General features: G+C 51.2%; 1 protein-coding gene across 1 annotated transcript in view; it reads right to left on the bottom strand.

Annotated features, from left to right (window-relative positions):
* rftn1b (raftlin, lipid raft linker 1b) overlaps window positions 1-12,500 on the bottom strand; it is a gene marked incomplete at its 3' end in the record, with an annotated part of 95,479 nt that overhangs the window by 48,379 nt on the left and 34,600 nt on the right. The window contains exon 3 of the mRNA XM_080005806.1: window positions 8,499-8,676. Coding sequence (XP_079861932.1) covers window positions 8,499-8,676 — 178 coding nt within the window. The remainder of the gene's footprint in view (window positions 1-8,498; window positions 8,677-12,500) is intronic.

Here is a 12,500-nt window from a genome sequence, read left to right as displayed (position 1 = left end):
TGTGTGCTTCCTGGTGATGTGTGTGCATGTACACATGCTCTTGCGTGAGAGTGTATGAGGCTCAGCATGATCTCAGGAAAACATGAACAACTGGACACCTGGTGTGTGTGAATGGTAAATGTGTGTGTGTGCATGTGTGTGTGTGTATGTGTGTGTGTGACTTTGACCCTATATACAGTAAGCCAGGGGCTACATGGACACCCAATGTTTCTATGATGTGCGTGTGTGTGCAGGCTAAAGGTTATTCCTGTTTGTTCTGAGTTTTTGACTTATTTTAAGTGTGTGTGTGTGTGTGTGTGTGTGTGTGTGTGTGTGTGTGTGTGTGTGTGTGTGTGTGTGTGTGTGTGTGTGTATGTGTGTGTGTATATGTGTGTGTGAACACTCATTATGTTTGACATTCAGCATTATCATATTCCATCCAGGCCTCATCGCATCGCTGCAGCTTTGAGGGGAAGCAGAGACGGCGCTCGCTGATCTTCTGCTGTACGACGAACAAACTCTCTGCAACTTTTACATTACTGTCAGCACCAGCCATCACAGGGAGAGAGGGAGAGAGAGAGACTCGCAGGTTTTGTGAAACCTTTAGTGTGCAACCTTTTAGTACAGCACGCTACTAAAAACCCGCCTCGTTTCTATTTTTTTTTTTTATTTTATTTTTTTCCGCGATGTGGTTAGATTCAAAAGCAGAGCGGCGGAAACGCCCGCCGGTGCTGTCACCGAGCGCATGTTCCCCACATTGGCCGTGACAAGAAATCACAGCCAAGCAGCTCAGTTACGCTCCAGGCGTATCTTCAGGGGGAGGGATGGAGGGAGTGGAGGAGGGGGAGGGAACAAGACAGCGGAGAAAAAGAGAGGTACACAGGTTTTCCCCAGTCGAACAAAATGATGTGAAATTTGAAAAAAAATAAATAAAAGTGCTTATAATAACTAATAATGAGCATTTTAGAATAACCCTAAAAATGTACGTACTGTGCTTCACATTTTCCAATATCTCTGAACCATGTCTGATGTTCCAAATGGAGAAAGTGTCCCTATTTTGTTAAGTACTTCACTAAGTGGCATTTCAAATGCCTCTTCCATTTGTTTTAATTTTGTGCCATAAGTAATCGAATAAGGGAGTCAGTGTCACATTTCATTTGAATGGCGGACAACTAATTCATTTAGGGACAAAACCCTTCAAATGCAGAGGAGGGAGATATAAGGAGGGAGCGAGAGAGTGAGAGAGAGAGCGAGAGGAGAAAGAGAGGATTGTGAGAAAGAGGGAGAAGAGATAGAGAGAGAGAGAGAGAGAGAGAGAGAGAGAGTGATAAAGAAACATTAGGGGGAAAGTGAGACGGAGGAAAAAAAGGTAGAAATCGACATTGAGACGGATGGGAAGAAAAGTGTGAGGAAAGGCAGACGGACGCACTCGTTCCTTCCTGGCGGGTTCCGGCCTTTCTTTTGCTTGCAGGATGGAGGGATGGCATGACTGAGGGATGGTGGGATGGAGGGATGGCGGGATAAAGGGAGGGTGGGATGGGGGGATGGCGGGATGGAGGGATGGCAGGATGGAGGGATGGCGGGATGTTCGGATGGAGCGATGGCGGGATGAGGGATGAAGCAATGGTGGGATGGAGGGATGCTGGGGTGGAAGGATGGTGGGATGGAGGGATGGTGCAATTGCAGGATGGAGGGATGGCGGGATGGAGGGATAGGAGGATGGAGGGAGGACGGGGGGATGGAAGGATGAGGGATGGAGGGAGGACAGGATGTGGATGGAGGGATGGAGGCATGGGAGGATGGAGGGATGGCAGGATGGAGGGATAGGGGGATGGGGGGCGGATGGGGGATGGAGAGTTGGGGGATGGGGGGGTGGAGAGTTGGGGGATGGAGGGAGGGAGGACAGGATGGGGGGATGGAGGGATGGGGGATGGAGGGAGGATGGGGGGATGGAGGGGCAGAAACCCCCATATCTCCCCATGCACCGACAGGCAGTCCCCCGGGGGCAGGCCCGCGCAGTTCGACTCGGGAGTCCAACGCCTGCCTTCCCAGCATGCATCGGGGCAGCCGTCTCATGGGATCACACACCAGCTGGGAACCCCCTCCACCGCCCTACAAACACACATACGAGGCCCCCACCCCTCCCGCCCCCACCCCCCAATAGCCTGCACACAGCTGGGTCATACTCTCCGCCTTTGTTTTCACTTTAAAACACCTTGTATGGGACTAATTATTCCCCGGTGGTGGAGGGAGAAAAGTTGACACGGTAACTAATTGCGTATTAACAGTTAATGGCTTTGTTTGGGGCTCCGTGTCAGCAGCGGCGGCGCCGTCCTTCGCAGAGGGGGCGGGGGCGTTTTTTTCCCCAATTACGCCGCCTTCACTGAGGTGGAGGGGAGCGGAGCGCGGAGGTGTTTAATCGTACCGCCGCGCACACCGAGCCGCGACAGGTAGGGGAACGCCGCCTTAACAACCGGCGCGACGTTCAAAATTCCAGGTGGCCCAAAACGATTTCTAGTCGTCGTTTTTTTTTGTTTGTTTTTTTTCATTTTTTATTTTTCAACCGAGGCCCTTTTTTTAAATGTCGGTTCCCAGCAATTATAACTGCTCTGTCCGTACTGTTCATCACCTACAACAGCCGATGATAGGCTCTGGATGTACTGCTGTGTGCGATTATGTGTCAGCTCCCTTGTTTGCACTGGACCACAAACAAGGGAGAAGCTGCAGCAGAGTGGTAAGTTTCCCACTAGTGAGGTTGTCCTATGAACATTTTAAAGGCCCGGGTTGAAAAATAGCAAACATTTCCTTTAATAATGGTGGCTTTTAACAGATCAACCTAAAATTGAGGAACTATATATTGATAAAGTCCAAAGGAGTTTGAGTTGCAAATGAAACACATTTATTCCATCTCTCCAAGAAAAAAAGATTGAAAGTTTCAATTCATTTATGCCCACTCTTCCCTCCCTTAAGGTTAAAAAGGCTCACGACACGGGATTTCAGGAACGGAGAACAGAGTCGCGCTCCACCTCCGTCGAGCACCATCGCTATGACGACCGCGACAGCCGGGGATGACGGTGAACCTGTGCTGGGCGGTCGCCCGCCGCGGAGCTTTAAAAGAGCACATCGCTCCCGATGTCGGGGTTTTTCACGCGGCCATGAATAATTTCATCAGTGCGAATCCACTCCAAGGGTTTCAGGTCCGTACGTCCGCTTCTTTCTCTTTTTTCCACTCGTTTTTTTTTCCTCCCTGTCGCTCTCCCCTTTTCCCTCTCTCTCTCTCTCTCTCTCTGTCTCTCTCTCTCTCCTGGTCGGGCCGGGCTCACGTGAGCCCCACACATTTACCCAATAATGATGAATACATCCCATTAGACATTGCCTGCTGAACTGTAACCCTATTACATCGCAACCAAATTGAACGCAGGGAAAATTTGACAGTTGACATTTCAAATTCTCAAACGGTCCAACCCCCTCCCCCGCCCCCAACCCCCAACCCCCCGCCCCCGCCACTCCACGTGAGTGGTACTGGGCGCGGCGCTGATGACAAATTGTGTTCTCGCGCTTCTGAAGTTATGGCCCACTTACCCAGCCCCTCCATTCAGGTGACGGTGGCTAACGTTTACAAATGACGGCGCGCTCCGCGAACACGGCCCCTGTCTACTTCCTGGTTCTGCTGCACGGCGGGGGGGCCGGGGGAGGGGGCCCGAGCCCCTTTGAACTGAACACTATGTAGAGTAAGCTGACAGGCCCCGGTCTCTCCGGAGAACGCCACGCGCATACTAAACACGCCGCTGTCCGTACAGCTGCGAGACAGCACCTGTGCCAGCGCTCGCACGTCCTCTCCCGCTCTCCCTCGCTCTCTCTTGCTCTCTATCCCCCCCCCCTCTCTCTCCCTCCCTCTTTCTCTTTGTGTTTACTCTTGTTTTCTCCTACGGAGGGAAGAGGAGCGCACTTTTGGGCGTGTTTGTCAGGGCGCGGCGATGAAAGGATGCACTCGGTCACGCTCCTGCTCCTTCACGCCGTTCCCCGTGGCTCTCCAGCCGTCTGCACTGCTCCGGCTCCCGGGAGCCGAGGGGAGGCGGAGGGGAGGGGATGGAGGTGGGTGGGGGGCTGCTATTTGATGCTTCACTTTTTATCCCTCCCTCCTTCGCTCCGTCCCCTTGTCTCTGGAGGGGGATTTGGATTCCCCCTCGGCTGGTGCTGATGTGAGTAGCCGTCGCCACGGTGACAGACGCTGGAGATAAAACCAGGGCCCCGCTTTGGCTGCGGCCATCAAAGGGATGGCAGGCTCCTCTGGCCCCTTTGCTCCCTCTCTCCCTCTCCCTCTCCCTCTCTCCCTCTCCCTCTCCCTCTCTCCATCTCCCTCTCTCTCTCTCTCTCTGGCGGGCTCGCTCTCTTCTCCTTTCTTCGTCTTCATTCATCCTCTGCCATCTCGCCGTCGCTGCTCTCGCGCTCCTTTCAGACTCTGACTCTGATGTGGTTTTCTTCCTGAAAATATCCGCCTATCGCCCGCTCGCTCTCCTCCACCCCACCTCGCCGCCCGCCCGCCCACCCCATCCCGCCCTCACAGTGTCTTTCACCCTGCAGCGAGGCAAGCGTGTCCGAGGAGAAAGCAGCGGCCCCGCTCATCCGTAGCTCTCTATAAAGAATCAATACCTCAGTTGTCAGGTTTTGTAGTGGCAAAGGGCCACGGACCCCGGTGTTTGTCTGTGTGTCTGAAGGCAGAGGTCTCACTGTTACATTGAAATACATAGGAGAGAATTACTAATGGGCCCCCGTGCACGGAGGGAGGCCGAGCACCCAAAACGCCGGGCGGGTATATGATGTGTTTTTCGACGAGCCGGCTGGGTCGGTTCACACCGACGGAGAGGAAAAGTCCACCACCACCTCCATCTGCGCCCCAAGGTGTGTGGACTTAAAGAGACCCAGATAAAAGAAGTCAGAAACAACGGAGGTTAAATTACTTTATATTCGAGGCGCTAATGTTAAAGCCCCCGGAAAAGGCTTTACCGGGGGTTTATCCGTGATCCAGCAACGCCAACCCCCAGAGATGAAGTCGAGCCCACCCTCGTGGGGAAAGTGGAGTCATGTCCCCTTCCGTCCCAGTGAACCTCACCCCTCTTTCCGTACTCAGTGTGAAAGATCGCCAACCCAAAAATCCCTTCTAGCCCTCCTCTTGTTTTATTTTTGTACCTTTTTTGAAAATCCTTACGTATGGATTTTATCGGGAATAAATCAGGTGGATGGATCTCCAGGACAGGAAGGGTTCATCTGGGACTGGGAATTTTGGATTTATTGGGGAGGAATCCACCAATCCGAATTTCTCGCCTATAAATTGATTGACAGTGAGATTTAAAATGCTATAGAATGGAATGACTAGACTCCATTGCAAATGCGCACACGCGCACACACACACACACACACACACACACACACACACACACACACACACACACACACACACACACACACACACACACACACACGCACGCACACACACACACACACACACACGCGGAGAGCAGCATACACAGAAGCACACACAGGGGCGCTCACATACAAGTAAACCACATGTAAACACACTGGAGGCAGATAGTGCTGATCATAAATCAGATCATAAAGACAAGCTCGAGTACTGACCCTACAACCACACACACACACAAACACACACACAGACACACACACACACACACACACACACACACACACACACACACACACACGCACACACACACACACACACAATGTTCCTCACTAGACACCCAGCAGGGTTTTCAGTAGCTTGCCCTTCAGTCCCCGCTTGCTCTCAGGAGCAGGCGGGGAACCAATGGGAGCTCAGCTGCTTCCTCCGCCTGCCTCCACCAAATCTCCGAGCTGCGCCTTGTGGCTTGGACCGGTTTATAAGGCTTCAGAATGCGTGGCCATGACATCTGACGGGCCGGGCCCGCTCTTTTCAATCAAAGGCCCCGCAAAGACGACCCGCTGGGGATTTAACGGCTCAAAAAGAATATCTCGGCAGTCGCTGGGGTCGTGAGGAAGTGGAGATCTCCCCCCCCCCTCTCCCCGCGTCGCTACGTGTTAGGTGCCTGTAACGAACGTTGGGTGAAGATGGGCGTTATATTCCTTTTCTGACTTTTGGCTGTCGGTAGCCCTTTTCGTTTCCTCCGAGAAGATGGAGAAAACACATTGTAGGCGTCCAAGCAGGAGTCTTCATTCAAAAAAAATTATTCTTCAAAGCAGTGGTGCTCAATGTGGGGTCCAGGGCCCAGCCAGGGGTCCTTCAAAGGTTTCCAACAGGGTTCGCTGCAAAAGGATTCATAGTCAAACTTCCCCTTTAGAATGTACAATAATGAGTGTTTTGATCATAGTTATTCTCTCCAAATATAGTATTATACAGTGTAGACGCGAGGGATGCAACGGTACGCGGTATGTTATCGAACCGTTCATTACTCACCCTATGGTTCAATACGCACACGTGAACATTTGACGGTATTTTCGGTATTTACGGTACCACGGTAAATCACGGAAGTCCAACGGACGTGCTGGCACACAGTACGGCCGCGCCACTGCACGCCGTTAGGGCACGCTTCCTTTTGGATACACTGTTGGAGCTTCACCGGCCTTGTCGAGGGCGTTCCATACGCACTTGTTTCGTTCAATGAGGAGGCATAAAACAAGACAAAAACACACCGTTCTGGCGGGCTGATCGTGGGCACCCGGTCGGTGCGTCGTCGGTGCAATCTACTGTAAAAACATTTTAACTACACCTTTTAACTATTTTATTTTCCTTAAATATAAAGATACCAAAACCTTACCGTTAACGTAGCCCCAAAACCGTTATTACATTACATTACATTTAGCAGACGCTTTTATCCAAAGCGACTTACAATTGTTCAATCACCGACGGACGCAGCCATCAGGAGCAATTAGGGGTTGAGTGTCTTGCTCAAGGACACTACAGTATGCTAGCAACCTTTCGAACCAGCAACGAACCATCGAACCAGCAACCTTTAGATCACTAGACCACCAGCTCTACCGCCTGAGCTACCATTATACACACCGAGCCGTGGGCCCACTGTATCGTTGCATCCCCAATAGAGACTATTGTTAATAAAGACACAAAATCATATCTAACAGAATTCTTGCCCATTCAAATCTTATGAAATGGCGTCCGTGGCCTAAATTTACGGTTTAAGCGATTTTCTTAAAAACTAAAAAATCACTTTTTTCCTTGAAAACCTTCATATTTTTGCTGATTGTCCAATATGTGAACAGACCACACAGATTGGACAATCAGCAAATCCCAAGTCGTGATGAATTTCATGGTTGTACTGGGATTTAATATTTTCACCACAGAAAAGCCTTTACATGGAGCTCCATGTTCTTACCCCTGCACGCCCGCACGCACACAGGCACGCACGCACGTACACGCGCAAACACTAACCCCCAGCGCCCTACATGCCCTTCAGCCACGTTCTGAGATGTTCCCTGGAAGCTTGCCCGGATGCCCATCCCCACGTTTCCCAGGGCAAGGGGAGGGGGGGGGGTCTAGGGCATGGGGCTGGGGGCCAGATGTAGTGGTGGGTGGGGGGTGGCACGGTGGTGGTGGTCACTTTGGGCCATCTGCACGTTTTTGTTTTTTTTGGACAGGATAATTCCACAGAGTGGACAGAGAGGAGTGAAATGATTGCGGACCCACGTCCAAATAGAGCCTCCCAGCACGGCAGCTTGACGCTGAGCCAGAGGACGGATGCTGTAACGACATCGTCGTCATATTGATGGTGTCACGGTGTCAAGCTCACTGGAAGATGTCAATTTGCTGCTTTAAACAGTTGCAGCAGTTTGGAACGCTTCCCCCTTCTAGCATCTATCCTGCATTATTAATGCAGTTTTTTCTTTATTAAAAATGAATAAGTAGCAACAACAAATAACCAATATTATATATATATTATCTATTATATATTATAACCAAATGACACTTCCCTGATGCTTGTGGTTTCCAGGGTGTGAGAACAATAAGCAAGTTCAGATTTGATCAAGTTGCGACACTGTTTGGGCTTCTTTTTAATGCCCTTTCAGATGAATGCACAGATGTGTCAGAATTTCATTGGAATGGGGAAATTGGAACTGTCACTACACTCCCTCCTTTAGATGCTGTAAGACATAGCCGGCGGGGAGCAAGGAGTTATTTAGCTCTTGTCTTGGAATCAGTTTATTTCCCAAACTAGCCTCGTTGTTGTGACACATTTTGACGGATTTATTTAAACTCTGTACCGATCTTTGCCAGCGTGCACCCGTCACGGATGCTTCAAACACCTTCAAAGCCTTCCACCCAGCCCCGATGCCGTTTCCTCTGATCGCACTTTCTCAGGTTTTCTGGCAGAAGGCTCCGCTGACAACGACCGCAACTGTACAGTCCGTTCGGCTGCCGGCGGCTTTTGTGTGAGATAATCTGCAAAAGGACACAACGGAACGTCACGTGATGCAACGCGACGTAGCGAGACGGGTGGAAGGGTTCCTACCCGTCGTTGAGCCGGACCAGTATGGCCCTGTAGAGCTGGTGCTGGGGGCTGTTGGACTCCGGGCCGCAGGGGTGGATGAAGGGGTGGACGGCGGCCAGGATGAAGCCCTGCTGGTACAGCTCCTGGAGCTGGCCCGGGAGCTCCCGCACCGAGGACAGGCGCAGGGTGGACGTTCCACCTGGGGAGGAGAGGCGACGACGGAGAAACGGATGAATGAATTACCGCACCTTATGCATGAATTTAAAATACCACTTTGGGTGACACGCGGGCGAGGCGTCGGTTTTGTTTTCTGTTTTTCCGTGGTTGAGCCACGGGTCGCTTTTGCCGTGGCGGAGAAAGCCAGGATTAAAGGTTCCATTCCTTCCCTGTGTTATTTAACGGCTACACAGACAGTAATTTATTTCCATCCCCGTTGTAATCGCCGGCCCGGAGTGCAAGTGTCGTGGCATTTGTCCAACAAAAAGCATCGACCAAGGTGTTATTTCACGACTGCTCGACTGAAATAATTCCTTGGCCGCCGGTTCAACTCGAATGCAACTACGGAGATCATTACGCCGCTGCTTAGGAGGGACGCAGAAGACGATGGAAGTTTAAAGAATATTCAAGTGCGGTGATATACCCCCCACTGTGCACCCCCCCCCCACATGTGAGGATTTGCGATTCAGATGCAAACACTGATCCCAGAACTCTTGGAGGTTTGTTTTGGCAATTAGCGCCGCGCTGTGGGCGCCAAACCCCCCCAATCCGAGTGTTAATAAGAGTGGATGGAAATCCAATCACAGCTGATTGTTAAGTCTGCGTATAATATCGACTCCACTCTGACACTCGCTTTGATTCCCCGTCGACGGACGTGACGGTGCCGAGCCGCAGTCAGCTGCTGCTGTGGAGGAAAATAACATATGGAATTCTATCTATCCATCTCTCTGTCCAGATATCTATCTATCCATCCATCCATCCAGCCATCTATCTATCTATCTATCTATCTATCTATCTATCTATCGATCTATCTATCTATCTATCGATCTATCGATCTATCTATCTATCTATACATCCATCCATCTATCTACATATCTACAGTATCTATCTTTTCTTATGATCCGTCTGTCTATCTATCTATAAAACAAGAGCTTGCATGAAATGATCCCTTCTTCTCTGTAGTAGACTATCCATTCACACACCCCTAAACACACACATGCACGCACGCACGCACGCTCACACACGCCCACACACATGCCCACACACACACACACACACACACACACATGCCCACACACACACACACACACGCACGCACCCACGCACGCACGCACGCACACACACACACACACACACACACACACACACTTAGTGCAGCCAGCTGTGGAGCAGCTAGCAGTACACAGCTTCTGTCAGGGAGCAGCAGCCAATCACAACCTATGCTAATGAGGAAGAGAGAGAGAGAGAGCGCGAGAGAGAGAGAGAGAGAGCGTGTGAGAGAGAGAGAGAGAGAGAGAGAGAAACAGAAAGAGAGAAATTAGACAGAAAATAGAGGAGATAGAAAGATTGATAGGAAAGGAGGAGGAGGGGGAAGGATAGAAGGGAGAAATATTAAATATAGCAAGCAGGGGGACAAAAATAGGGAGAGAGAGAGAGAGAGAGAGAGTGGGAGTGGGGAGGGAGCCATCAGACTCCAGGCAGCTCTTGGCCTCAGATGCCGGCCGGGCTCCCAGCAGCCCCTGTTGTCGGGCGACATTTAGGCCGGGCCGAGCAGCTGGGATGGCGTGGGAGGGGTGCCAAGACGGAGGGCCGGACGGACGGAGGAAGAGCGGAGCGACGCGAGGGACGGGGGGGACGGGGGGGTTCGGAGGCCTGGTTGTGTGTTTACACTGTCACAAGACGTGGGAAATGCCGCTACGGCTAATTGGAGTCAATGGGACTAAACATGAGAACGACCCCCGATCCATGGGAAAGAGTCAATACGCCCAAGTTCACTCCGAGGGCAAAACGCTGGGAATGAAACTGGAGAGAGGGAATGAGAGAGAGAGAGAGAGAGAGAGAGAGAGAGAGAGAGAGAGCGAGTCTGGTCTCTGGAAACAACTGTCGTGGCATTTCGTTTCACACACCCGGCCGCTCACTTCACACGCGCCATTTGCGTTTCCGAGGAGCGCGGCCGACGACGAGCGAGGTTTCTGAACGAAATCCGCCGAGGATTTAGACACGTCGCCCCTTCAAAACAGTCGACGTAAGAAAAGAATTGGGCTCGCCCGAAAACACACCCCGTGATGCCTAAATTTATTTCGGTCACCTTTCGATTCGTTCTGTACCGGAGGCCAAAATCGAAAACATCGTTTGGGTTTTCGTTTATTGGTTTCTATTTGCGAAGTGGCCGTTACGGTGCTTCAATATTAAAGACTTGTCATGATTGCATCTTTTCACCTTCTTTTTCTGCGGGGTGCTTGTTCCAATCATAATAGTTGAAAAGTGTGACTTAAAAAGGCAAAAAACAGTTATACAGCATAATCAGTGAAAGGACATGTCACATGACTTATAGCAAGTTCACTTCTGCCCGTCGATTTTTTTTTCATTTCATTACCGTCGAGAAACTGTCAATAATTACAATCACAACACTGCGTTTTCTTGCACCATATCATTATAATCACAGACCGTTTGCGATTCTGTAAAAACCGGCTCTGGGCAGGACGGCACAGTGGATTCTCAAGTTCCAAAAATAGCCTCCACAAACCAGCGCTATGATTGACTGGCGCACGCCGCGCACATCAAACGCCCATTGTTCCCCCATTTTCGGCGAGGCGGTCGCACGACAGGGCGAGGCCGCGGGCGCACGGCGAGGGAGGCGAGGATTTGCGGGGCGGGGCCCTGGCAGCGCCGGCCGGGGAAGCGGCGGAGAGCGATGCCGGTTCAGTGAGAATCCCGAGTCCTCCTCCCGGGCGCAAGTCCAAAAAGTTAATTGTCAAGAAGCAGAAGAACAAAAAAAAATAAAAAATAAAAAAATAAATCAATATATAAATATATAAATATAATATATAATATATAATTCGGTCCCCTCAGGGCTCGTGAATGCTCCGCTATAAATACCCCGTTGAATTTCTCAATCACACTCTGTCCCACCGAGCCACAGCGGTGGAGCTTTAGAAGTTAAAAGGCATGGAGGAATTAACATAAAGAAATAGGCCGCCGTCGCAAAAAGGGTGAAAAGTATTGGGATTCCTCCTCCCACCCCTTCCTCCTCCGTCGCCGCCGCCACCACCACCACCACGGCCGCCGCCGCTGCCGACGTCGGCCTCGACGGCATTGCCGCCGCCGCCTTGGGTAAATTTCCAAAAAAGGGGAGAGAAAGATTAATCCCTCTATGATCTGCGCCTTTATTTTTTATTTTGCTCCTCACTCCAAACAGCCGCTCTCCTCTCCCCAGTGGCGTGCCGGGATGTGTTCCCCGCGCGCGGGCCCCCGCGCGCCATGCATTAGGGTCCAAAACGGAACCGTCTCCGCTTCCTCACGCAGCCCCCTCGGTTAAGACGAGTAAATAAGGGATGGTTGCAATTAGGCGGAGGGAACACAGCCGTCGGCGGCTCCTTAACTTGGCTCTAATCACTGTGTGAGCTGCTAATAATCTCACCCGGAGGCTCTTAAATATACACATTTATTTATCATACCAACTCTCCCCTTTTTCTGCCAGAGAGGAGGAAGAAAAAATAAATAAATAAATAAAAATACAGCCCGCCGCGCACGTTTCCTCAACGCTGTGCGGTTGCCGGGAATGTTTACTTGGCAAACCCGGATCTTGTTATCTGAGGAAAATCACTTTGTTTGCTTAGATAACTGCAAATTGGTTATCGCGTAACTACCGCCGGTCCGCTGATGTGTTTAATGTGGTGAGCGTTCCGGGGCCTCGGCGGCGGCGGCGTCAGCGGTCGGCCGCGCGGGGCAAATCGGGCGAAGCCTGAAAGGCAAATAGGCGTCCAATTACCTCTCTGTCTCTCTCTCCTCCCGTCGATCGCCCCC

The sequence above is a fragment of the Zeus faber genome, assembly GCF_960531495.2.
Source record: "Zeus faber genome assembly, chromosome: 8".
In the NCBI taxonomy this organism is placed as follows: Eukaryota; Metazoa; Chordata; class Actinopteri; order Zeiformes; family Zeidae; genus Zeus; species Zeus faber.
Note: the sequence above shows the minus strand (reverse complement) of the source record. Positions and strands in the feature narration are given on the sequence as shown.